At 47.3% G+C, this 25,424-nt stretch overlaps 1 protein-coding gene across 5 annotated transcripts in view; it reads left to right on the top strand.

Annotated features, from left to right (window-relative positions):
- The window catches only part of LOC105692090 (CUGBP Elav-like family member 4), a 531,822-nt gene that overhangs the window by 45,147 nt on the left and 461,251 nt on the right, over window positions 1-25,424 (top strand). For 2 of the 5 annotated variants that reach the window (XM_048651186.1, XM_048651185.1), the window contains exon 1: window positions 11,853-13,249. In XM_048651186.1, the coding sequence (XP_048507143.1) occupies window positions 13,196-13,249 (54 nt within the window). In that variant the 5' untranslated portion in view covers window positions 11,853-13,195. Of the gene's footprint in view, window positions 1-4,569; window positions 4,653-11,850; window positions 13,250-25,424 lie in introns of those variants that run through there. The other 3 variants (XM_020855922.2, XM_048651187.1, XM_048651190.1) reach the window with 3 other exon arrangements.

The raw sequence follows: 25,424 nt of genomic DNA, 5'->3' as shown, positions 1-25,424 counted from the left end.
TTACCGTAAGGGCTGAGAAGATCCATTAAATAACTGCCGTGTATCGACTTACCCCTCGACGATTCGAACGACCTGTAAACACGTATAACTGACAATGAGTCTCGACGCGCACCTATATCAACGATTGGGATCCGTTTCTCGTACGCTCCAACATTCCCCCTCTCTCTATTCTCTTCTTTTTTCGCACTCTTTTTTTCGCGATTGTCGAAACATCGATAGTCCCCCTCCGTCGTTGGATTGTTTCTTTGCGAGACTAATAGCCTCGCCTGATATTTACGTGTAACGATTTCCTTCTCGTAAAATGCACTCGTCCAACTTGATGCACCGAACTATATACATATACATCGGGTATACAGACATGTGTACACACGTAGGTACTCGTATGAAGAACGAGCAGACTCCGGTGAGCGTGCAAGGCACACGGATAGTACAAGGTACAAATATTTCCTCTCTCTCATCCCTCGATGTGCCAGCCTCTGCCCTAATTTTTTTTTTTACCAGACTCGCGGCAAACATTCTGCGAATTAGTTTCGGACAGGTAACGTTCAAAGGCATAGATAGTGTTCTTGGTTATCCACTTTATAAGACTAACCTTCGCGTGGTTACAAATACTTTCAACTTTGTGCAATGGGTATGCAAAATTACGCGATTATCGAAGCACTAAATTCTGGCCATTGATATTCGAGTACTGTTAGTCTGAGTTTTGAGATCTTCGTTGGTACGGCGAATGGCCAAAGGGAGGGTACGTTGGCACATTTGGAATCAGTTCTACAAAATATTTTTACATTACATGACATCATAGTCAAATTTAAAGACACTGTGACGCTAGTTAGAGTTTTTTCAAAGGCTATGGCCTTGGATTTCACATACCCTTTATTCGTCGAACCTGGTTATCCGTTTTTTCTCTTCCAACAAACCCCCATTTATGACGAGCATGGTAAAAAGCAAAATTCGTTATAGTCCCAGCTTCGGCAGTGGTCACGCAGAGGGTATGCTAACCATGTTATTTCATCGGAGCGTATACAACTTTCAAAGTATTGAATTACAGAGAACCCGATACGCGTATTTACAAACTTCACTGTGTCTGGTTAATTACACCGCGACATTTGGGGTAGAGTAGAAGCTTCGTTCTCGAGTACCGCAGACTCGTTCGCTCTACTGTTCCAAAACTGTGATGGATTGTCGTAATATATATTTCACATCACTCGAACGCACCTTCGAGATCATTCCGCAAACTTTTCGATTCAATAATGGAATAGCGGGCATTTCAATTTTCAAAATCACGATCGACTCAATGACGAGTGAACAAAAGCAGTAATCAGAAAGTAAATGGTTTGCAATGCGAATAAGTTTCCATGTTTTTTCGCCCCGGAGACTCTAGGAACAAACTACGTGAGATTCTATGATTTTTCATTGGAAACGATTCAGCAGTTTCGATGATGTTTCACTTCTCCATTCGCCGTGATTTCAAAGAGTCTCGTGCATCCCAGAGATTGACCGTTGGATCATGGCGCGAGATAAGCATAAATGTTGAGTTCATTGTCGATGATAGTGACAAGAAATCGATCGAACTCTACAGGTTGATTGCGATCGCTTCACCAACTTGCAACTATCCCCGTTCGTGCGAGTCGCCGCTCGATCCGTCTCTCATAATAATTTACAGTCGTAATGATACACTGCCGAAAAAAATGACGAATATTTTTATAACGTCACCATGAGGAGTTCGTTAGGAAACGGGATACAGATATCGCGTATCGCGGGCTGAAAACCAGAAGGGATATTTTACCCGTATGATTTTCCGGTCGCGTAAGGCACCGCGCGTCCCTCAACAGTGATCTAAATCAGAGGGAATGGAAAGTCACGGTAATTGGAACAAGAGTGCTTTGAACATTTTTGTAGAATCGAAACCTTGTAAAGTAATTTCCACGCGAGCTTCGTCGTTTGGTTCATTCTCCGTGGTCGGCGTCCTTCTGATTTTTAGGCCCGGTTGAACACGGTTTCTGCCGAATAATCGATCGGGCGACCAGACCCGGCCGGATTAATTCTGTGGGCACTATTTCCACGTGAAAAAAACAATCTGGCGTCAAACAATTTATTTATTTCATGTACATTTCACTCACGCCATATTCGGATATCGCGTGCGATACTTTAACAGATTTCCCTTGTTATCTTCCGTACACGCGTTTCACTCTATAATAGTAAAACATCCGCCGCGCGACTCGCCGATGTTGAGAATATATACCGACATTAAAATTATCTGTATGTATGGGGGAGGGGGGGGGGGGGGGAAGTTTAACAGTCTCGCGGTTTTACGAAGGGTGCAGAGTCAAACGCGTGGTCGTCGCGTCAGATAATGTTAAACACCACCACCACCGCCACCACCGCCACCGCCACCGATTCCGACCTCGAGTTAGCTCAGTCCCCGGTACAAGTGTCGCACGCAAATCCACTGTTATAACGGCTCTAATGAAATGGATACGTAAGGAAAAAAAAAAAAAAAAGTCGAGCCAAAAAAAATCTCCGCAGACCACGTTCGGATAATTTCGGAATTTATACGATAATACTCGGTCACCGCGAAATCGATCCACCCTTGACACGACCTTCGCTCATTTCGAACAGAGAGAGTAGTTCCAGCCCACAGTCTGTCATCCGTGATGCGTAAGCCAATTTCCGAATCGTCGTTGTTTATTGAAAAGTGAATCGCTACGTTTATTTATGTCTGGATACCGTGACACCGCGACATTATTGTGTCCGCTTTGTTTCTCATTTTTTTTTCTTTTTTTTTTTTTTTCATTTTGTTTTTCTGTTTTCTTCATTTTTCTTTGCGTGCGTTTCGTGGTAGACAGTTGTCACCGAACAGAGTCTCGGGAGGCTTATTGTAGCGACACGCGTAGGAGGTAAGGAATTTGTATAACTTATTTGGAAGAATTAAAAAAAAAATTGCCGGCACACGACGTGTAACACGCAGGGTGCGAAGGATTCACGTCCTGCGAAACGGGCAGCGTCCAATTTATTACACGGCACTTGGGGGGTGGGGAGGGGGGAGGGATCGCAGGGAACTCGTCGCTATCGGTTCTCTGTTCTCTGTTCTCGTACATAGCTCGCATCGAGAATCTAGAGCAAACGGAACCACGTGTGTAGGTCGTGTGTACGCCGAAGTATGCGAGTAACAACGCGGGAGTGAGGGAAAATCGAAGGACCGGCACGCCGGCCAGGTATTTCCGTTTCGCTTTTATCGAGACGACGCATGGTAATATAGTAAGCACCGTAATGGCCACGGGGTTAAAGCGATGATAATTAACCTTTGAGTTCGAGGGACATCCACTCTGACCCTTACATCGGCTATATCGGCCGAACCATACGGGGTGAATTTTTGATCTCGAGACGAGCGAATGCGTCTATCGAAAACTGTGATTTTTTTTTTTTGGCAAAATGATCGAAACGAGACCTGCGGTATTAGAAGGGAAAAGTTCGACGCTGCTATGGAGTTCAAGGGTGTATTATTTGGTTTTTAAATTAAAATCTATATTTTTTAATGCATTTGGAAAAAAAAAAAATCGCCAAACCTCAGAGGCTGAAAGTTTGCGATAATAATTTTCCAACCGTCGACGATCAATTTCGGATAGGTCATCGAGCTATTGCTCTACGAAATTCCCGATCAGGTACAGTTTTCGAGTTACTCACATGTCTCGAGATGAAAAACTCACCACCCAGTATAAGGTCGTTCCGAACTTCAACTCCTGCAACCCGTGTAATTCGACCTCGTCCTTTTGAAGATTTATTTAAAGGGCTCGCTCGTTATCTGCAGATCATCGTTTTGATTATACTCGCGCAACAAGACGAATGTTTGCGAGCACGCGCTCGCCTCTCGTCTCGTTTCACCGATTCTCACCTTGAAAATAGTTGAAGACTTCATTCAGCCGGCAAAATACGTTTCGATAATATTCAGTCCTCGGGTTAATCAATGTTATAAAAAAAAAAAAAAAAAAAAAAAAAAGGCGTACGATGATTTCGAAGTAATCATAATTCATCGGAGTCGGCCGCGTGGTCGTGACGATGGAGTGAAAGTTATTTCTGATGGAAGCACATGAAGTCGGTGTAAAAACTGCGCAAAACATTTCGCAACGTTGGGGGGGCGGAGGGGGTTCGAGTTTTTCCCAAGATTCCCAGACGGCAGTTACGCGAGTTTTATGACGGTCAATGAGCCGTGTAGTTATCGATGAAATTTTCTAGGGCTTCGACGACGCGTCGTCAGCATCCTCGGGGCATAGTTTGCGCACCGTGGCTTTTGAGCTTGCGCGAACGATTAAACTTCCATGAATAATAATACAGCGATACCGCGACAATTTTCACAGCGGTAAACGACCAGAGATATTCAAATGCAAATAAGATGTACGAAGTTTTGTTTATTTTATTCCATTTTTTTTTTGCTAATTTTTTCATCATCAATTCTCTTTTTTCTTTTACCCGAAGGAAAATACGTGTACCTCTCCCGTTTTTCAGCGTGTTTTCAACTTCGGAATGTTACGAGGTCTAATTTTTTTTCTTCTCCATTTTCTACTTTCACAGGGTGCGCTTTCCTGACCTACTACAGCCGTGACAGCGCGATCAGTGCCCAGGACGCTCTGCATGAAAAACGGACTTTACCAGGGGTGAGTTTTCAATGTTATATCTTTACACGGATTTAACGCTAGTTATCGCAGAGTTCCTCACCGCGCCCAGTTTCCCTCGACTTACCTGATTCGCCGACGTCGGACGTCGACGTGTGTTCCTCCTATTTTTGTCAGCGCACCGCGAGAAGACAAAGTCCAGAAGCGCGGCTTCGCGCTAGTTTTATCGAATATTGCACCGCAATTATACCGCACGTTGAACGTCCACTTCGTACACTCCGTTACGTCCACAAGTAAGTAGAAACGTTGCGCACGCTATGCCCGCGCAGTTCAGCTCGAGGAATTAGCCACGATGTATCATCCCGCGACCACGACTACCACTTTCTCATCTCTTTGCACTCCTGGCGTCTCCGGGAAACGACGATATTAAGGCGAGAAAATCGTGGCGAGGTTCCCGCGCCACGAAAATAAAGTAATCAAGACGGACGATATCAACTTGTTTGTGCCTCATTCGGATAATTGGAAAATTTACGAGCGGCTTCGTAAAAATAAGTCGAGTTCCGAACGACACCTGAGGTTCTCACACCTGGCTCGCGTCTGGTGTACCTTACGAACAATTTTGAGGCAACGTTCGGGGTTGCAGGGGTGTAGAAACCGGTGGTTAGAGTCTCGTCTCCGCCGGATAGACTGGAACTCTTATGGGGGTTTGCCAACTGCTTCGTAACACCCCGTCGACACACCCCAGCATCATTGTCCCAACGCTTTTCCTGGTGCGACTGCGGGACTTTTGTAGGCAGGAATGGGACCTGCAGTTACGTTTCGTTAATCTATCTCCGAAACAACACCGAAACGGTTTTGGCACTGTTGCCAGAGGAAATCGTTTTAAATGTTATGCTGAGAGACGGGGTGGAGGCTTTGCTGAGTTATAACTTTATGAAGATAGATACACGCACGCGAAAATCGCTCCGGGCGAATTTATGGTATATCGCACATATAAGGGGGGGATTCGTCGCAAGTATTTTTTTTTTTTTTTCAATTTTTTCTCAATTATCTTTCTAGAAATAGCGATTTTCCTGAAAAAAGCCTTCTCCAAAATCAGATGGATTCCGGGCAAATGTGTTGAGAAAATTTCAAAATATTGCGTTTTGACAAAAAATCGACTGATTTTCTGAAACCGCAAGAATTTTGAACTTTTTCCACGCAGAAATATGTTGAAAGTTTTTTTTATCCATTTGCATCGGTTCGTTCGAAAGACAGGCTGAGCCTTCATAGCATAATCATTGGAAAAATCGTCAAAAAAAAATCGGCTTCGACGACCTACGCTGAAAAGGCGAAATTTTGCGACGGGACCCGTCATATTATGCGCTCACGTACGCGGAAAATTAACGAATTTATTGAAAATGGTTCTACCAACCTGAGCGTAATAAATACCGGTAAACTTGCCGATGAAATTATAATTTCATAACAATTTTATCCGGTAACTACTAATTAGAGTGACGTTTTTCATTCGGTATACTCTCGCGCGTGGGTGTTTGTTCGTTGTTATTATAGTAACATATACGTGTATGTATGTATATATATTTTTTTTTTTGTCCGGGATTCAGTACACCTGACTCATTAAATATTTTGATCCGTTGCCCAGGGTGCAGCTGCGTTCAGTCGAATGAAAGTTCATTACAATGAATAGGTAGTGGCTGTGGAACTCAACGGCTCCGTTCACAATGCGCTTGGATGGAAAGCTTTTTATACAAGAATTTGAAACGTGAAACATGTGGTGAAAACGAGATATAATTTTCCCCGGATAATGGGCCGTGCAGGGGTAGGGGGTTGGTGGATGCGTTATGTAAAAATGCACTCTACCAGCGGTTGAATAAAATGGACAGTTACGGGCGTCTGAAAAACATCTGCAGAGAGCATTTTCGGTTGGTAAAGTACACGAGGGTTCGGTTCCAGACTCCGCGGCTCTGCCACGCGGATTCAGCCTAATATTGGTTATTCAAGAGGCGCGGAGATGGATTGGATTTTATTATTTTTTTCTTTTACTTAGAAAAAATGTTTGGTGTACGCGTACGCCTCGGTGTGTCCAAGGTTGCGTTGGTACCGACCGGTACCAAAAATCGGCAGTCCCGCGGTCGACGCTCGGAGCGGGATAAAAAGCTCATCGCGACGCAGCTTCCTCGTGCGATCGCGAAATTCCATCGGTCTCGGCGTCCTTTTGTCGAGGAATAGAACGCGAGCCTAAAGCGGCAGAACATCGCGACGGCGCGGGCGCGGCTATATTTAGCGTTCGATTGTTATACCTATAGAAGTCATTGGGTGACGTGTATTATAAACGTACATGACCCCTTTGAAAGAAAGGGTGAATATCGAGTGTGGAGAATGGTAAAACGGTGCTAAAGACTGAGAGCGAAAAATTGCTTCCGTTTCCGGTTGACGAAAGTAGTTCGTGTGTATAGTACTTCGGGATCGTTTCGTTTTCCAGTGATAGTTTTCAGACCGAAATACATATTGAGCCGAAGTGACAACGCTTAGGTATCGATTTATACTTCGCCGGCTCCGCCGTTCCCCCCAGAGGCGGCATTATTTTTTCACAATATTTCTCAATTGCTCGGCAACGACGAGTACGTCGTCGTCGTAGTCGTCGTCGTAGTCGTCGTCGTCGTCGTCGTCGTCGTCGTCGTATACGTACGTATCCGTGAGTTTTCTCGCGAATTTTTTGTTATTACGACGCGACGTTCGAGAAAGTGCTCCTTCTTTAAACCGAGTGAATGTCGCCCGTATGAGGGATTGCTCGTTGGAAATGCATGTGTCTCTTATATCATGTATATTTATACGTTGCACGTAACGGTTAGTATGTATCTATATGAGAAATCTGACAGCTAAAATGCGAAGTGTTTTGGCAAGGAAATGAACACGCGGATAGTATATCACCCTCGCTAATCTGCATGAGAAAATAATTCCTGCAAAGTGTAAAAGGTGCGGGGGGGCGACAGGCGCGCAACCAAGAAATGTTCAAAGAAAAACCGACGCGCTCGGATCCCCCCGGTATTGTCGGGCATGGCCGGCTCTGCCCCCGGCCCCCGCCGCCCCCCACCTCTGTACGGCCATGGCCAACGCCGACGCCGTCGTCTGAAATACCTTGCATTCTTCCCTAACGAAGTTTTTGCACCTTCTGCGTGCACCTGCGGCTCAGCTTTATCACGTCATTCGCGACTCTCCGAGCGAACTTGACGTACGTTTCGAACCGCCCCGAGATCCACGCTGGTCACGGACCCCGTCAACGTCGACCTGAAAATATCGGAGGGACGTAGCTGCATTATTTGTTTTTTTTTTTCAAAAATGTGTACGTAGATTCGGTTTTTCTTCGATTTTCGGAGTCGGAATACCAAAATCGTAGATCGGCCATTTTTCCACGTTTCCAGAAGTTCACCGTTCCTCGCGACTGATTGAAGACGAATGACGCGATGCGTACGAGATCATCGATTCGTTTTGCGAATGAATATCGTTTTGCACCGCCGTACGATACGAGTCGAGAGACGCCGGATAGAATTGTATAAGACTGTGGAACGAGCATCAGGTCCCTGCGGATATGGCAAATTTCAAAGCGAAGAAAAATTGCAGTTGGAAGGGTAGTAACGTATGTACGTAAGTAGAATATCATGTTATGGCAGCGCTTATAGACACAGTTTCGTACCAGAGTCGCTATAAAATATTCAATCGCTCGTAGGTATATTTCGGAAATACTTGATGCCGCCGAGCCGGAGAAGCAGCGTTCCGCGTTATGAAAATTTCCTCCTTTTTCGCACCCTCTGACGGGAGAGTGAACGAGAACGAGGGATCCCAGTTCCGTCAGACGCTCGAGGATAATCGTTGTCCTCGTCCGAACCAAGTGCCGATACGTATAAAAGCTGAAGCGTATAAAAATCAGCGGAACGACTGGAGGCGGGTGCCGCCCACGCGCGGACTACAAATCGATCCTCGTGATTTCCGGCATTCCGTTAGAGAGAGATATGCGAGTAGGCCCTCCGAGCTAATCAAATCTGATTAGGGAAATAGGGCTGAATTTGTTTGTCTACTGCAGCGGCAGCGAGGCGTAAACAAGAAGATTTCTCAGTCTTCTTTGATTATGAAACGAGCATCCGGTAATATTTGCGAATAAATTTTAATATTACAATAGGGTAAGCCTCTCGCGGCTCTCGACGTCCCAAATTTATATATTTTTCGTAAACGGGGAAGGGATCGCGGATCGCGGATCGGGGGGGGGGTCTGAGAGCGACCGCATTTTCAACGTCTATCTACCTCGCGTCGAGGGCCCCTCCCTCCCTCTTTTCACCGACTTGAGATATTTTTCACGTTGATGAACTACCGCACACTTTGATCGTGCTTTTTTTGTTCATCTCTCTTTTTTTTTTTTTTTTCTCTTCCTCCGTCGTCCTGTACTTCGGACTGACCCGCTGGAATGTTTTCCACCATATTCTAATTATTCACCATCGGTTCCGTTCGAGAGTTATTGGGTAGATTAAACAGCGATTAACTCTTCGGAGCTTGATACCGTTTTACGTCGAGGGTATACGAAGCTTAAATTATATCCTCGACGCTCGGGGCGAGCGAAAAATTTTAAACTGACCTTAAAATATTCTTTCACTCATACCTCGTGGCTAAACAAATATCCATCGTATTATTAGATCATCGTCTCATACATCACGACCACGCCGGGATATACAGACGGTCGAAACTTAATTCACGGAGAAAGTGTAAATTAAGATCGAAAGCGTTTTGGTTTTTTTCTTTTTTTCTTTTTTTTCTTTTACACGTGCATATTTCGATGGGAGGCTACGCGCACATAAAGCGGTTATTAAAAATGTAACGATACTTTAAGCGTGAAAATTTAGAGGGGAAACTGCTTATGGTAGAGTAACAAGATCGTTAAAGTGAAAAAAAAGAAGGAGAGAACGAAAAAAAAAAAAAAAAAAAAACAAGTGGAAAGGGAGATAAAATAAAATTCGTGCATTTTTACACACCACACGTGAAATTCTGACGAACCGCAGGAACATCTGGCGATTTGTTAATGTTAGCTACAGTCAGCTATGCTAGACTAACAGCGAGCAACACGCGAAGGAAATCTGGCAGAGGCTTGGCAGACGCGGCAAGGTAAATAAACAGGAATTAAATATGGAAAGCTTTATAAGCGAAGTAAAGGCTCGAGTCGCGGTCGAAACCTTTGAAATTTTCAACCGGACCTCGTTTCATAGAAACGAATTTTATTCGGGTTGTCCGACCTCCGGCGACATTCGGGGGAAAGTTCGATCCGAAAAAATTCTCGCTCAACGGCGATCGCTGTACATCCCTTGTTCGCGGCGTTTTCAAAATTGAGCCTATGAAATGGTGACGTAGCTCATACGAAGATGTATGAAAATGGACCCGTCATCCGAAGAATTCGTCAAAGCGAAGTAAATTACTTAATTGCGTGGTCGACCGTCGACCCTTATCGAAATGGTCGATCGCTAATATCAAGTCTTACGCACCGGGGTTATTTTGAAAGAACGCGTCGCGTGTGCTCGTGTGCGCGCGTATAGGTATATGACGCGTAATGCACGGTGTAGCGAAGGAGTAGCGCGCGTGTGGTGGAAATTTTACGGTCAGAAGATACCCCTCGGCACGCGGCAGAGAATGCGGGGTTACAGAAACGCCGCGGCGGTTCTCAAAAACACGTTGCTTCGCCGGCAAATTGGGCGAACGGAGTGGCTTAAAGGTTGGATAAATTACTCAATCGCGTGGGTGTCTCCGAGGCGAAAAAATCCGGTTGTTCGTGACAAGGGTATCTGTACCTACCCGTCGTGTATTCCTTGTAACCCTTCTCTTCCGACCCGACCGATGGAGAAAGTGAAGCGAATTTATGATTCATACGGGGCCACCTAGACCAGAACTTGTTATTCGCCGTAGTTCGGAACGGAGGACGCGTCGGCGGAGCGAATCGCCAATCGGACGATTAGCCACGCCGAACGTAGGCGTAGGGGGGAGCAGAGGCGATCGCTGGAATTACCTGCGGAACCCAACTCGGCTCGATTATTAATTAACGCAGAGCTTCTTACGCCGTACCTCGGGGTTAATTCTATGCGCCGTTTTATTCCGAACAATATTAACGACGCCGAGCCTTCGGTTAGTTCGAACTATAAATAATCCAGGGAAATGTAGCCGCCGCTTTGCAGAGTTCCCGTGTAAATAATCAATACCCTTTGTTGCAAGAGATCGCGTAGAAAAGATTCGCTCTCGCGGCCGAGACTTTTTTCTCTTCCCTCCCTTATTTTTCATTATTATCTATTTATTTTTTATTTTTCTTACGTACGTACGTATGTATATATAGATATATATATTTCTTTCCCGTTTCTCCCTGCACGTTACAGAGGTTACAAAGGTAGGCGAAACGACAAACCGAGATTCGTTATATCGTCCCGCCGTTTTTCGGTATTACGCGTAATGCACACCGTCACGCGGCATTCAACGTACTCGTCCTCGGTCCTCGTCCAACCCCCGCTCTCTCGTACTCCCTGTCCCACTCACTTTTATTCCTGCCCACCTTTTTTTTTTCCTCCATCCGAAGGAATTTTTTTCTCATTTTCTCCAGCTCGGGTGTACCGCCGTCGTCGCCTTTGCCTCGACACGAACAAAGGAGGAAGACGAAACGAGCCCGAGTATAACCCAGAGCAGCTCCGATTGATTTCGCGCACGAAGAGAACCGACCGAATATGTTTTATCGGTACGAGGGAAGCGGGGGGCGGTTGGTGGGAGGTAGGGGGAGGGGGGGGGGAGGGGGGTAGTGCATGACGGATAGGGGGATGGGGATCCTTATCGCTCCTCGTTCTGGCGGCATTATACAGACGTGGGGCTCTGCCTGGATAATAACGTACGCAGTGGCGCGGCCGAGAGCGGGCGTCGCGGCGCGGGTAACGCGCGGGGACAGGCGTACGGGCGGCGACGCCTGAGTGACCGAGCTTACTCTCTCCCGCCCTCCTTATCCCTCCCGTTCTCCTCCCGTTGCCGCTGTCCTCCCCGCAGCTTTTGCCCACCGACGCGACGCAGTCGGGCTCCCTATCCGTCCGCTGGCACCCCTTGCGACGCCCCACATCGCGAACGCCGATAAGACCCGAGCGCCGGCGAGTATCTCCGAAAAGTACCTCCACCCTCGTGCGCTCCTCGTGGACTCGCGGGCGGCAGCTTCCTTCCACCGCTTCCAAAGCTTCCAACGTTTCGAAAACTTCCACCGGCTCTCCACGGCGCCGTGGAGAATCCTGCCGCTCGCTCTCGATTGTGGCGCAGTTTCGCGTGGCCCTTTCTGCCCTTACGCAGCGGTTATCCTATCCCCGTTAAATCACGAGGCTCCCGTACGCGCTATACCCGAGCTTGCGTACGTCGATTCACCCGGTTATCTTACGCTAGCTGAGTGAAAGTCACGCGGTGTTCGGTGAATATTGCGGTCGTACTTTTATCGTACGGCGTACCTCGTCAGCCCCGCTGAATTAAAAAACATTTTCCATTCGTACTCCTAGTTTTTTTCTTCGTGTAGGAAAAAAGTACTCGATATCGCGTTCGAGGTGACTGTGAATTGCGGGGTACCTCGCCGCATGTGTATGTGACGTTCGACGTGCCGCGAGAGCGACGTCTCTTCGAAGTTCTTACCCCGCCAAAATTCGTTAAATTCGTGGTTGCGAATCTTTTGTTTAAAACCACGATTGATTAGAGTAGGTTTTGTTACGATTCGAAGGTTTATTGGATCGCGTGTGTCGCGCGTGAAACGGCTCGTATTTCGCCGCCCCTTGGTGTTTTATCGGTCTGTGAAAAAAGTCTCGCGACCGCGTGTATTTTTTTAAACTAGTCTCAAACACGTCGTTGTTTTTTTTTTTTTTAAACTAATTTACAAAAACTCATCGAAAGGCGTTCGTCTTTACGTCATTGCGAATAAGGTGTAACAGTTTTGTGTGGTGTACTGTAATATAATAATAGCCGAGCTTGTCACCGGTGGTGCCTGACGAATGGGTCGAGAAAAATGAATGTGCGATTTTCGGCAATACCGGAACGTGTGCGGGTCGGATGTTGACGATAAACTTTGGGAAAGAAGTTCGAAGGAAATTTAATAGATTTCAAGCGCGAAGTGAACTTGCGCAGAAGCGTACAGCTGATAACTGCGCAATAAAAGCTCACGTTCAATTTCAAGCGCAGTAGAAAGTGTAACTAGAAACGTGCACGTGGCCAGCTGTGGCGTACGAACGCGATATCCTCGTTTTTCGACATCGCGAACTTTCGACTATTTTCAACGTATTTTCAAAATTTTCTAAACCGATGCTTTTTACACGGTGTTGTTACAATTTTCGGGATATTTATTGCGGCGAAATTTAGTCGTACATTTTTGGAATAACCACCGCCACCAGTGCCGCTTTTCTCATTTGGCTCAGGTGATTAGGACATAACGGTGCTGAGCCGCGTGAGGTCCGCTGCTGCTGCTGCTCCAGAGAAACTACTCGCGATAGAGTAGATTTAATCAGTGTATTGTCTGTTGTAATCAAGAGAGAAGATCGACCACGTCCAACATGGTTGATTTTATCACCTACCCGGAAATCTCATATCTTTATGGCGATCTTATGGTAAGATCAGCGTCATAAAAACTTATACTCTCTAGTGCAACGAGGATGACCCTAAAAAATTATCGGTGTAACGCGCATGCTAATTTGCGTTTAATTGGAATTTTCACACTTCCTCCGGCGACTGAATTTTAGCCTTTGCAAATATCAATTTTTCTAATTTTCTCTCCTCTTTTTTCACATTGATTATCGGATGCAGCTATCGTAGCGCTGTGTGCCAACTAGTTTCGTTCGCAGCTAATCCTTTTTGTAAGCTTGCGAAGGAAATCTGGTTTAATTAAAAGCAATTGCTGGTCCGCGTCCAGCGGGACTTTGCGCGCTATAACGCCACCGTGATTACTATTTACACGGTATTTTTTGCAGCTAGAAAGTTTTGAATAACCTATCGTTTCGAAACGGGTCGTATCTGATACGCCCGGTTGAAAGATACCAGATGGCTTAACGCTCCACGTGTAATGCACGGTGAGAAATCCGATTTCCCATGATGTTTCGCTTCGTTCGCGCAATTATTCGATTCATACGTGTCAGAGGTGAACGTGATTTATCGTCGGACAAACGACGACGATAAAATCTGGGGGAATTTTTCCGAAAACTGCGGTTGATTTACACGCGAAGAAATAAAAGAGAATGAAAAAAAAAAAAAAAAAACAAAAAAAATGACTTCGTTAAGGGAGGAAAACGCAGAGACGCCGCAGACGGGAGGAAAGATTCGGCGAATCGGAACGGAACCCTTTCAACATTTCAATCGTACCCTGCTGTTTTTAATTCCTGTCCTCCGAGCGCCCTTGCCCCGTTCGCGAAATAATATCGTCTCGATCGCGTTGGCTTCGGCTGTGATTTGCATGACAATCGTCTCATCGCCGTCGCCGATCGGTTCGCCGCGGCGCTCGAAGCACCCCGACGTATGTACGTACTTTGCCATTCTTCGCTCGACGACGCGACGAGGAGGACGACGACACACGGTCCTCTCGCCCTTACGTTTATTAGCCCCACGGTATATTTAAGAGCCCTAATTAAATTCAGTCTAGATTCTCTAACAAACCGCGTCCATCGTTCGCTAAGCGCCGGATCAAAGCGATGCTCATCCTAAACCCTAAAGCGTCCTTGCCGTCGTAATCCTCGTAAACCAACCCGTCAGTCTATCGTTATACCTATCCGCGCAGGCGTTGTTACGTTGCAACAATGCTTATATGCGAATTCCGGCTTCACTATTTTAGTCGTAAATGTATACATTACGCTCACACAGACACCCCACACGTCCGTCTCCCGGTAACGTAAAATTTCGTTAAATTGGTGCCACGATTCTGGGTCACTTCATATTACTCTCCGCGTAATTGCCTCGTCATTTTCGCTCGCCCATATAATCCTCCCACCGCATGATCGTCTCCATGGAAAATATCTGCAACGATATAGCCGTGGTTCGGGATGGGATAATATTGCATCGCTCGATCGGATCGCCGTAGTGTATCGATTGGTGCGAAATTTTAAGAGCGGATACCGCCGAACGACTTCATATGCGACTACATACATATGCGTACATACATACGTACATATATATATCTATATATCTATATCCATCGCGTAGCATTATGCATGCGTTCATCCGCTTAGCTTTTATCTTTCGCACGGCGAGATTGTATCCGAGAATTAAGCTCCTAATTGAAGGGCCACCGGAATCGCTGTAATTTAAATCAGTGCGCGGATCTCCGGAAATGATTCCTTCGGTCTTCCTTGTTCGCGCGGTGGAACGGTTCATCGTTATTACGTAATATTTTCTTTAATCATGGATTTATTCTTCCCTTTCGATCCCCGTTACAGCGCCAACTTTTTTTCTACCCAAACAATTTTTAGTGCCTTCTACCGTCCGTTGAAACGGAAATCGGAGAAGTGAATTTTGCCACGTGAACACTGGGGTGGAAATATCCGAGTGGCGTGGAAAACAAAAATGGCGAAAGAAAATATAACGGCTTGCCAGGCGGCAACGGAAAACGGAGAACGGGCCGCGCCCCTGGTGACTAGTCTAGCCAGAAACTCATTTCCACGTTTGCGAGCGGGTAGCCGAGGCTAGGCCGAATCGCGGGTGGGCTGTAAAACGTTTTAGAGAAACAGAAGTGAACTGAAAAAAAAAAATAAAAAATAAAAAAAAAATAAAAAAAAAAAAAAAAAACAAACATACGTATAGGAATCGCACACCAGGTACCCCGGCCCTTAGGATTTAGATAACCATCGGGCGGGGGCAGCGGGACGCGTACGTGCCGAGAAAGAATTTTCGTTGAGAATTTTGTAGCCTTCAGTTGAGCCGAAGATTTGTAACGTCTAACTTCGATCTGGGGGCAAACAATCCCTCGCACAAATCACGCTCGCCGTCCAGAAAGAGATAGGCTGGGTTTAAACTTCGCAATTAATTTCCTTGCAATTAGCGGAGGGGTTTCGTGAGCCGAAAATTAATCCTAGGGTCAAAGAGGGTGGCCGCTGGACCGACCAAAGAAATATTCACCCGTTCCGCTAGGAGAATCCATCCCTTGCCTTCCCCTCGTCATTACAGTTCAAGCTTCTAGGTTTTATACCGTCCTCCGCACTTCCGACGAGTTAACCAGCTGCTCGGAGGCCTTTTTTCTCCCAACTTTCGAATTTTTTTTCCAACCTTGGCACGAGTTTCGTCATCTCGATCTCCCGTACCAGGTACTATACTCGGACCGCGGCCGTATCACACTTTACCCAAAACCGGCGTACGGCGCTCTACGCCGATGTTACGTCAAGGGCTCGAAATCGGAAGGGTGTAATTAACACCGCTTGTCTGACTTTCGACGAATCGTGAGCCGCGAAGGCGAACGACACGGAATAGCGTCGGAATCACATCACCGCACATGTGCGTGCGGTACGAAAGCGTGAAATTTCCCGAGGAAATTTCAATCCGTCTCTCGTTGGAGGTGATCTCGGTTTAGGTTTTCGCGGATCGTGAACGCTCTTTGGTTCTCAGTCGAGATTATCGAAGAGTGTGAGCGGAGTCGCATGTAAATTTTTCAAAAGTTTTCTCGCCCGTGTATAAAAAGAGGTACCCCGCAGAGTCAGTGACCTCGGTCCTCTTTCGCGCCAGCCCCAGGCGAGTAAATATTTAGATTAGAAATATACAGAGAGGGCTCCCAATGAAATAATTTAAATAAACGTCCTTTCCACGTACCGTCTTCGTCTCGGCTCTGCGAACCGAGAGTAGAATACGCCGCGTGACTCGAACGGGGGGGTGGGCTGGATATCTTATATTATGCGTCGAATCTGCAGCCCGCTGCCCTCATCGAAACTCTCGAGAGGCAAGAGGTTAATGGGTTGCGTACGCGATGTGGTATACTTCGCTGCCCAGATACGCCGATGGATGGGCCGTTAGTTTTTCGAGTGTCGGGCTCTACCGGCTTCTGCAACGCGATTACCGAACAGTGTATTTTCGGTCGTGCACTTGAGATCGAGAACTCGATCATGTCACAGATTCCTTGGATATTATTTTTAACTTTTTCTCGATTCTCCTACGAGAGCCTGGATTCCGAGTAATTTCAAAAATAAATACATATACGCGGAAATTCCAACGATGTTTACACGGAATATCACGACCGAATAATCGCCGTCCGCCGTGTATTATACGATTTAGTGGATCAAACATAATATTTGCACGCTAAGTGAAACGGGATAACGAAAATTTTCAAACATTTCTAACTATAGCCAGCCTAACGATACCTTAAACAAGCGAGCGGAACCGCGCGAAAGATAGTTCTTCATTTGATATCTGTTCGAACCGTGTGTAACCGTGGAAAAGGCCGGTCGGTGCGATTGGCTGCCAAAAAATTGCCAACATTGTACACGGGACATCTGGATTCGTACAAGTGCTACATATACATGTGCATACAGGTACCGCACTCGCGGGGGACATTGACGCACTTGGTGACAGTGACGGACAATCCCATCGGAAATCCTCTTTGGTCCTCGCGTTTCGATTGTTGCCATTCGTATCCCCCCCCCCATCCCCGGCGCTTCGAACCAGCCACCTTCTTCAGCCTACCCCCGTACCTGCCCGCTCCGACCTACTTCAACTTGACTGGCTGCCGGGCTGGCTGTAACTTTGAGCCTAAATCTCGTGAAATATTAACAGCGTGGGGTCCGGGTGGTGCGATCCGGCGGGAGTCGCTTACTCCGCGGTTCGCGCAGCCGAGGTGCATAAGGTACGTACGTACGTACGTACCTAACCGTACAAACGCGATATGCATACGGGTATTTTTAAACCCCGAACCGTCCGGAGCTCGGACGAATGTGTTTTATCACGGGGCTCGACCCTTTGCAGGAACGGGCGGTGGTATAATACGTATACGTATATAGCGAGAATCGCTCCGAACCCGTATGCCGCGCTGCTAACTGGGGCAGAAAGACAAAGCTTGTTTCGGGTTGATCCAGACGAGGGTACGTTGGGCCCATGGGCCCTCTTTCGAGACGGAGAGATGTAGGAGGATTGCGGGAACTATCGCCCGCGTTTTCCCTCGTCGACGGTATCCCGTCCTAAAGAGACGCCGCGACGTACGTCGCGGTCGGAGTGGAGGGCTGTACACGTCTCTTTCGTAATTAGGTTTTTGCCGCTAGGCTGTACACCGATGACCGGTGCGCTCGGATTTCGAGTCGAAAAGCATCTCGCTGGAACGCCGATATTTTTCTATTCGATACAGTGTTTCGTCAGGAGCTCTGAAACGGTACATAGGCGTGGTATAGGCGCGGTCCACGTTTGACGCAGGTATAGCGATAACGCGAACGCGATAACGAGTTTAAATTATTTTCTGCCGCTGTGGGTATGATAAGTTCATAAATCTGTGAAACGTAAAACTGGGGCAGAAACTTGAAAGTTTATGCTCGGCAAAGCCTCCGAGATAGTCGGAGCATAATTTCAACAGAGGGGCTGATGAGCCAAGCTGGCCAACTATACCGCGAGCCTCCGAGAGTACGAAACACCCTCAAAGACACTCTTGCTAATTTAACGATCCTCCGGCACTTTCCGCTCGTAGACTCGCGCTGATTCTCTTCTCTTAGGTCGTCGGCAAGTGGATAATATCCCCCAGAAGACGTACTCTCCTCGTTCTCGCCGACTCCGAGGGCTGCAAAAAACAACGAAGCCCACCGTCGACTCTCGGGAGTGACGAATCCACCCCATCCCGATGACGGAGAAGATACCAACGTCTGGCGAAATGAGACGATTTCTTCCACACCTTGAACGTAATCTACAATTACTGACGGTGCAGTCTGTCAAGAGAATGTAGAAAACTCTTGAAAAAGGTCCGGACCAGACTTAACCGAGGGAAACCACAACCCTTGAAATTAAACTTTTTTCCCTCAGCTCCGTCGACGGACTTCAATTTTCTTCTTTTCTCCAAAATTGAGCGCTACTATTCCTCCAGCCGAGGTCGGGTTATTTCGGGGGGCGCGCGCGCGCACACACCACTCCGACGTCCGATGTCAAATTGTACGCGCAAACGCCCCCGCGAATGGGGGCGTCGATCATAGCCCGCCGGTTTTCACCGGTAAAATGGAGCGGAGTAGCGACGGTCCTAAAACTTTACTACTCACAGCGTCGAATGTCTGCCGTTTTACTTATACGTATACGGGGAAAGTCTGAGGATCCGCGACGAATGCGACCGCCGCCTACATGTGCGTAAGGAGGAGACTACTCGCCCCCCCCCCCCCTCGAACTCGTTGCACGCACCGTGTACGCGGCTCCCATTCCAACGTCGGTTTAATTTAGGACGCCATTCGTTTTGGGGTTCGTACGTGGGGATTACAGGAGCGGTGATGAGTTTCTGGAGGGTCACCGGCCAGCGGAAGAGTTGGAACTGGAAGCCTTTAGTGGGATGAAGTTAGCGAACGCCGAGAATTCGGAGCGGAGCTGGGTCAGCGTCACCGGAGTGTATAATTGCCTTGATTGCCCGAGTCTAATCTGGTCCTCGTGTTCTCCCGGCGTCCTCGCGTGTTACGCGCTCAGCCCCGCTCATCCTCCCCACCCCTACCTACCTACCTTTGCGGAAGAGGTTGACCCACGGACGAACGAACGTCCGAATCTACGAGCGAACGAACGAACGAACGGAGCAAAGGATGAGGAGGAAAGAAATGAGGGAGCGAAGAAGCGGAGAAGGAAGAGGAGAACGGTCCTCGAACGTTGGCCCCCCGCCGCACGTCCGCCGTTACCTTTTGCGCTCGCCCCAACTAGGTTAATGCTGCCCCCGGTATAACGAGACCATTTCCACCCTCCGTCCTCACAGTCTTCAAACTCTTCATCAAGGAAGTACTTTCACTTAGGCGCAGCACTCTTGTAAAGTGTCTTAGTGCCCCCCCCGTACATGGCTACAATATTCGCTTAAAATATTCCCGAGTTTATATACTTACTTCTACCTCGAGTGGCTACGCCTATAAATTATACATGCGCGTCACCCGGTGCTAACGTCCCCGCGGCCCCCGAAATATTACGGACTAATTGTGAATCGATGTTACGTTCGCCTGCACCCCGAATGAAATCAATCGGTGATTCCAAAGTACGTACCTACCGCACTTTTATATCGACGATAAGCTGTTTCGTGCTGTTATTTCACAAGTCTTTGGATCGCTGTAGACATCGGTGGGTACGAAAATGATAAATCTCTGGCATCTGGTTCATTCGAGCCATCGAAAAAAAGTCTCATTTTTGAGTGTTAGCCATTTTGAGATACCAACCTAAGAAAATATGGCTCCCGGAGAACAAGAGAAAACAAAAGAGACGAAAAGTCAAGGTTTCATCATCGTGCGCCATTGGCGATAAACGATCGGCGGTGGCTGACAGTCCACGGTATGACGTGCGACTGTTGAAAAATGTTTCGACTTCAACTTTGACATCGGTGAAACCGTAAGTAGGCTGGTTGTGCCCCGACAGCGCACAGAGATCGTGTACAGAATCGTAGGGACGTTGAACAAAAGTACAACGTTATCGCGTAAACATCCGTGCGCCAACGAATATTATCCCGACACCGCAGCTATCGCCATTTATCAAAGACCGGCCGAAGAATTATTTAATTCTGTCAGGATCGATAATTTCATTACGTCGGGACGTTTCTTTGCCTGGTGTTATACAGCAAATGTCGTTATATATTTCAACGTCTGGCGGTCAAATCCGCGGGTCGAAGGAGTCGGGTATATATTTTTTTTTTATTTGCGAGGGGATCGGAAATTGCCTGTCCAATTGAGCCGCAAACAATATGAAAATTTGTTTGAGAGTTGATTATACAAAGAAAAGGACCGTGAAGGCGATAGTAGTGGAATAGCGAAGTGGGGTGGAGAAAGGAGAAAAGTGCACAAAAAAAAGTGGGATTGGAAGGGGAGACGAAGAGACGGGATGGAAGTCTGGAACGGCGTTGGAAACAATGGACCCCGATCGGAATTGCAAAACGGATCGCGTTTTTACTTTCAGATTAAATTATTTTTTCATTTTCTCTACGATTAACACTCTTGAAGCGAACAAGCTCAAGTCGTTATCCTTTGGTGACGGTTATATCCACTACCGGACGCGACAAATCATACCGCCTCATCACGTATATATACATATACACGCGATACACGAACCCCTACACTCTTTCGTCGTTACCTTTGAAGCTCGGGACGGCGTTCGTATGCGTAGAAATTTTACGTTACGATATTTTAACGCGGCTTTGTTCGAACGCCGTCGACATCTTTGTAGCTAATTGCATTTGAATTGCGAAATAAATTCGATGTTATATATTCGCTCGCGTAGCGCAGAAAAATTTTCACACACGTAACGGCGCTTTGGTATCTTTGTGAAAAAGCGGAAAACAAAAAACAAAAAACAAAAAAAAAACCGTTCGTCGAAAACTCTTAATTTCAACGCACGCCCGAGGGTGAAAAATGTGGGGACGAGGGCTGCGTTTGTTCTTCTGAAAATAACGCAAGTAACGTATTACCCGGCCGATTCGAAAATACATAAAAGGATATCGTAATCGATTCGTCGTTGGTATTTGGCAATATAGCGCGAGATCATTCGCTAACCGAAAACGTCGAGGATCGAACAATTTTAGGAATGACGATGGAACGCGTCGGGGCGGCTCATCAATTAGATTATAGTCGGAGCACGAAGACTCTATCGACCTGCACCTAGCCAAGTACAGTTACGGATTCGAGGCAAATTAATTCCTATCGCCACTAACGAATCCCACCTCCAACCTCGCCTTCTCGGTCGACGGCTTCAAGTGGCGAGTCTCGAGTTCGCGAGGCAGATGTCTATCACCCCGCGAAGAATAACTCGAACTCTCTACCGGTACTCTTCAGGTAAAATCTAATTACGCTACCAACTCCACAAGTGCATTTGTTTCTATCCTAGGTATATATATATACGTAGCGCTCTCTCGCGGTGAACAGCTGCGCCGGCTACGGGTCCGGCATAATTATCAGTTGGACAAAAATTTTCACGGAATCTCCGGGAATACTTGAAGATCGTCTTTCAATGCATATATAAGAGGAGTGGTGAAATCGCTGATTCGAAAATCGTGCACCCGATATCGGAATCCGGCGATTAGCGGGCCAAATAATTTATCGTCGCGGTTGGATATAAATTTGACGAGGGTGTTCGGCGGGGCAATTTTTTCGGCAAAATTGATGGGAATTCGGAAGAGTATCCTAATTAATATCGGGATCGTAGCAGCGGTGCTACGCCGATCAGCAGGTTTCGCAAAATATTCCCGTCCATAATCAACGGCGACGCGATAACGTTTTATCGCCCAACTGTCACGGCTGTCAACTTCAACGTTTCAACGATTAAGTATACCCGCTTACGGCTAGAGATCGATAATCTCGTCTCGGCTATTCTCGTTATCTTAGAGACGGGCCAACGGCGTGAGTTACCCAAGTAAAAACATGCGATGTCGTCGGTCTTTCCAGGCGGCGCGCCTCGCGGGTCCTGCAAATGGAAACGTATAGCGCGCAGCCACGGCAGCCGGCAGCAGCCGGTAGCAGCCTGCAACGCGTCGTCGTGTATATTCACCGAAAGCGCCAAGAGTGCGAGAGTAGCAAATAGAAACGCGGCAGAGCATAGAGCGTAGAACATAGAGCGCGTCGCGGAAGAACTACTCTCGCCAATGGAGCGGCGGCGAACGTTACGGCCACGCGAGAGAGACGGGAAAAGAGAGAGGTGTGCGGCACGGAGAGAGGCATAATGTTCGCGGTACACCACGCCACTTCCGAATTACTACTACCCGGCAGAATCTCCTTCCTCTCTTTCCACATTGCCTGCCGCTATCCCTTCCGTATTTGCGCCCGGCTCCCTCGCCGCGAGGACGGACAGAAATTAATTGTGTACTTGCCACCGCTGGTGCTCCACCAAACAACGACAATTAACCATAGTCTCTGCACACGTTCGTTTGTTTTTCAAGATTATATTTATAATATGTATGTATATATATCGGTGACTTCATTATCCTCCGATTATCGAAATAGGGTGATACGATAACGCGTTGAATTTGTCCAAGTAATTCCCAACTCACGGCTACACATGTATACCTATTCCCTTTATATCGGTAAGCGCGTAATACTTGTCATTTGCAGCAGCGAGAAAGAAGCCAGACATGTAAAGCTCGTCAACACCGGATAACATTGAGCCGCGAGTGTTGAGGACATTTACGGGTACAGGTCGGCTCTGAGAGGGTTAAATGAAATGGGTACAAGTTGGTCGCCGTATCTGTGCATTGTATATATGTATGTATGTCTGCCTGCGAGAAGTTCTCGATATTGCGACAATCTGTGTCAAGGAGTTGGGGAGAAGTTGAAAAATCATAAGGTCGCCGGTCGCGTCGCGTTCGTTCGAAGGTTTCCGGTAAACGTTGACCGAAAGTAAACACGGATGAAAAATGTGTTTCTATCAACTTTCTGTCGGATAAAAATCATCGGTAATCATCGTCGACGAGTTTGTCACGTGATGTATCAACGGAGAGTGAAAGTTCACCGTACAACACACGGACTGCGTGATGCGATATAATTGCACGATCGCTTTACACGACTCGGTTGTTCGCAGCCTGTGTTATTATAACCGCCGTATACCGGGTAATTGGGTCGTTCGAAAGTTCATATATTTTCTCACATCTCGACTCCGCAATCGTTACACTCTGAATCTACCTAATTTACCTAATTAACGATATCACAACATCGGACCCGATTCTCCGCTTTTTTGTTTTTCCCCCCCCCCCCCGCTCCTCGTCGAATTCACCGAGTGCAACGTTTTCCCGCTGTTACGCGGTGTCCCGGAATATATTTTATCCGAACGTCAGAAGTTCGCCGAGAGTAGCGGTCGCCCATCTGTTGTGTCCTCCTTCCCAAAGGACACGGTCGCGAAGTAGATGTTTTGGCCGCGGCCAAACACAGCGGGTAACGAGTCTAATAGTGCTCGCAAAAAGCCCGTGTGCAGCATCGCAGCGTTTCCATAGCTACGGGCCTGATAAGCCCGCGGGAATCGCGAACTTCCGGTTTTCCGGTCTACCTCCTCCGTTAGGTTTCTATAGCTCGGCGGACTGCAACCATATCAGCCGTTACGGGATACGATAGGAGTTGGTATATTATTTTTACCGAACCTGAATTTCTTTAAATCTGCTCGTGTGCCGTTTACGCTTGAACAGAATCGTCCGAGTTTACCGATTGTACGAAATATCTGAAGTGAATTAAAATCAGAGTTTCTGGATCACGGATCGTGGATCGCACGTGTCACATTTACCCCCCTCTCCCTACGTTACGACAGTTGTTAAACATCGGCGTGGGGCATCTCCGTTAATATCATAAATAAATTTTATCGTTTCCGATAAAATGACAAATTGCTTTGTTTTTGTTACTCTGCAGACGAGAGATACCGTGGCGTGGCGTTCCGACGACAGGCTTGCGTACGAACTCTCTTAATGTATTAAACCCAACCCTCGCCCCCGACTCTCCAAATAACTCCCTCTAAACCCGCAACGGTAGAAGCCAGCGTTGTCCTCGCGGCGGAGAAGTCCTTCAACTTCGCTAATAAGGAATATGGAAATTCAGCTTTTTGGAAAGGATTTCCTCCTATACGTTATCATTTTGTCAACGAAGATAGCGGAGTATCCGCATCGTACCAGCTTTTGATTCTTATCATCCGATACATCGAGAATCTCATTCACGCTGTCGTCGGTTCGTCGAACTCTATATGTAAATCTTTCTCTATGTAAAAATATTTCATTATTTCGCATCAATTTTTGAGTCTGTAGAACGAGCGCAGGTGAAGAAACTTCGCCAGATAGACCGAACCGACTGAAAACGATAACTACCTTCAATCCGCGAATAACTTTGTTTCCGAGTTCCGTCCCGTCGGAAAGGTGAAAAGGCCCGCGGGTGTTGGTTATATTCCCGACGTTGAGAATCTGTTGTTTTTACGTAATTAAATCCGCGAGGCCCGCACAGATGTCGGCAGTCTGATAAATGAATGGGGTCGACAGACGGACCGGGATTGAGAGCGCGCTAGAGCGGAGACCCGTCTCTGAATATTGAAGCTCGTTCCTCTCCATCCTCGCTTCTGTCATCCCCCGGTCACCCTACACCTCGCCGTTTCCTGCATCGGACCACCGCTGACGTTTTAACCCCCCACCCCCCCTCCCCCCCGCCAAGTCCGTGACTCCTGACGCACCGTCACCGACACCTCCGCTGTTTACTTCGACGTCGTTGACGGCGCCGAACGCGTCATCGACGAACCAACGAACGCAGAGCTCCAATTTTTTTCGTTCTCTCTTTTTCTCGGCTCACGTACATCGGAATTGGGGACGACAAAATTTTTCGAAACGCCGAAGCGCGTGGCCATTTTCGACGCGTATTCCCCCCGCCGTAGTGGACTTTTCGGATTTAGCGGATCGGTGGAATCGGTAGGTTTACTAGCTGCTATCGAATGGTTACACATGAGCCACGGGGACGCGGAGCGTGGACATGTGTTCGACCAATCCTTAGGGATTAAAGGTAGGTGGGTCCGCACGGAGAATCGATGTTGGAATACGTCGGTCGCGAGGTGTACGTGTGGGTAACAGACGTATGCGGGACGACCATCGCGGACCGATTCGGAAGCTAAAGAGACGACCGGTTTTTAATCCGTTAATTAATTCTTTAAAAATTCCCCAGTCCG

This window comes from Athalia rosae, chromosome 2, assembly GCF_917208135.1.
Source record: "Athalia rosae chromosome 2, iyAthRosa1.1, whole genome shotgun sequence".
Classification (NCBI taxonomy): domain Eukaryota; kingdom Metazoa; phylum Arthropoda; class Insecta; order Hymenoptera; family Athaliidae; genus Athalia; species Athalia rosae.
The sequence above is the reverse complement of the archived record's forward strand: the minus strand, read 5'-3'. Positions and strand labels throughout refer to the sequence as shown.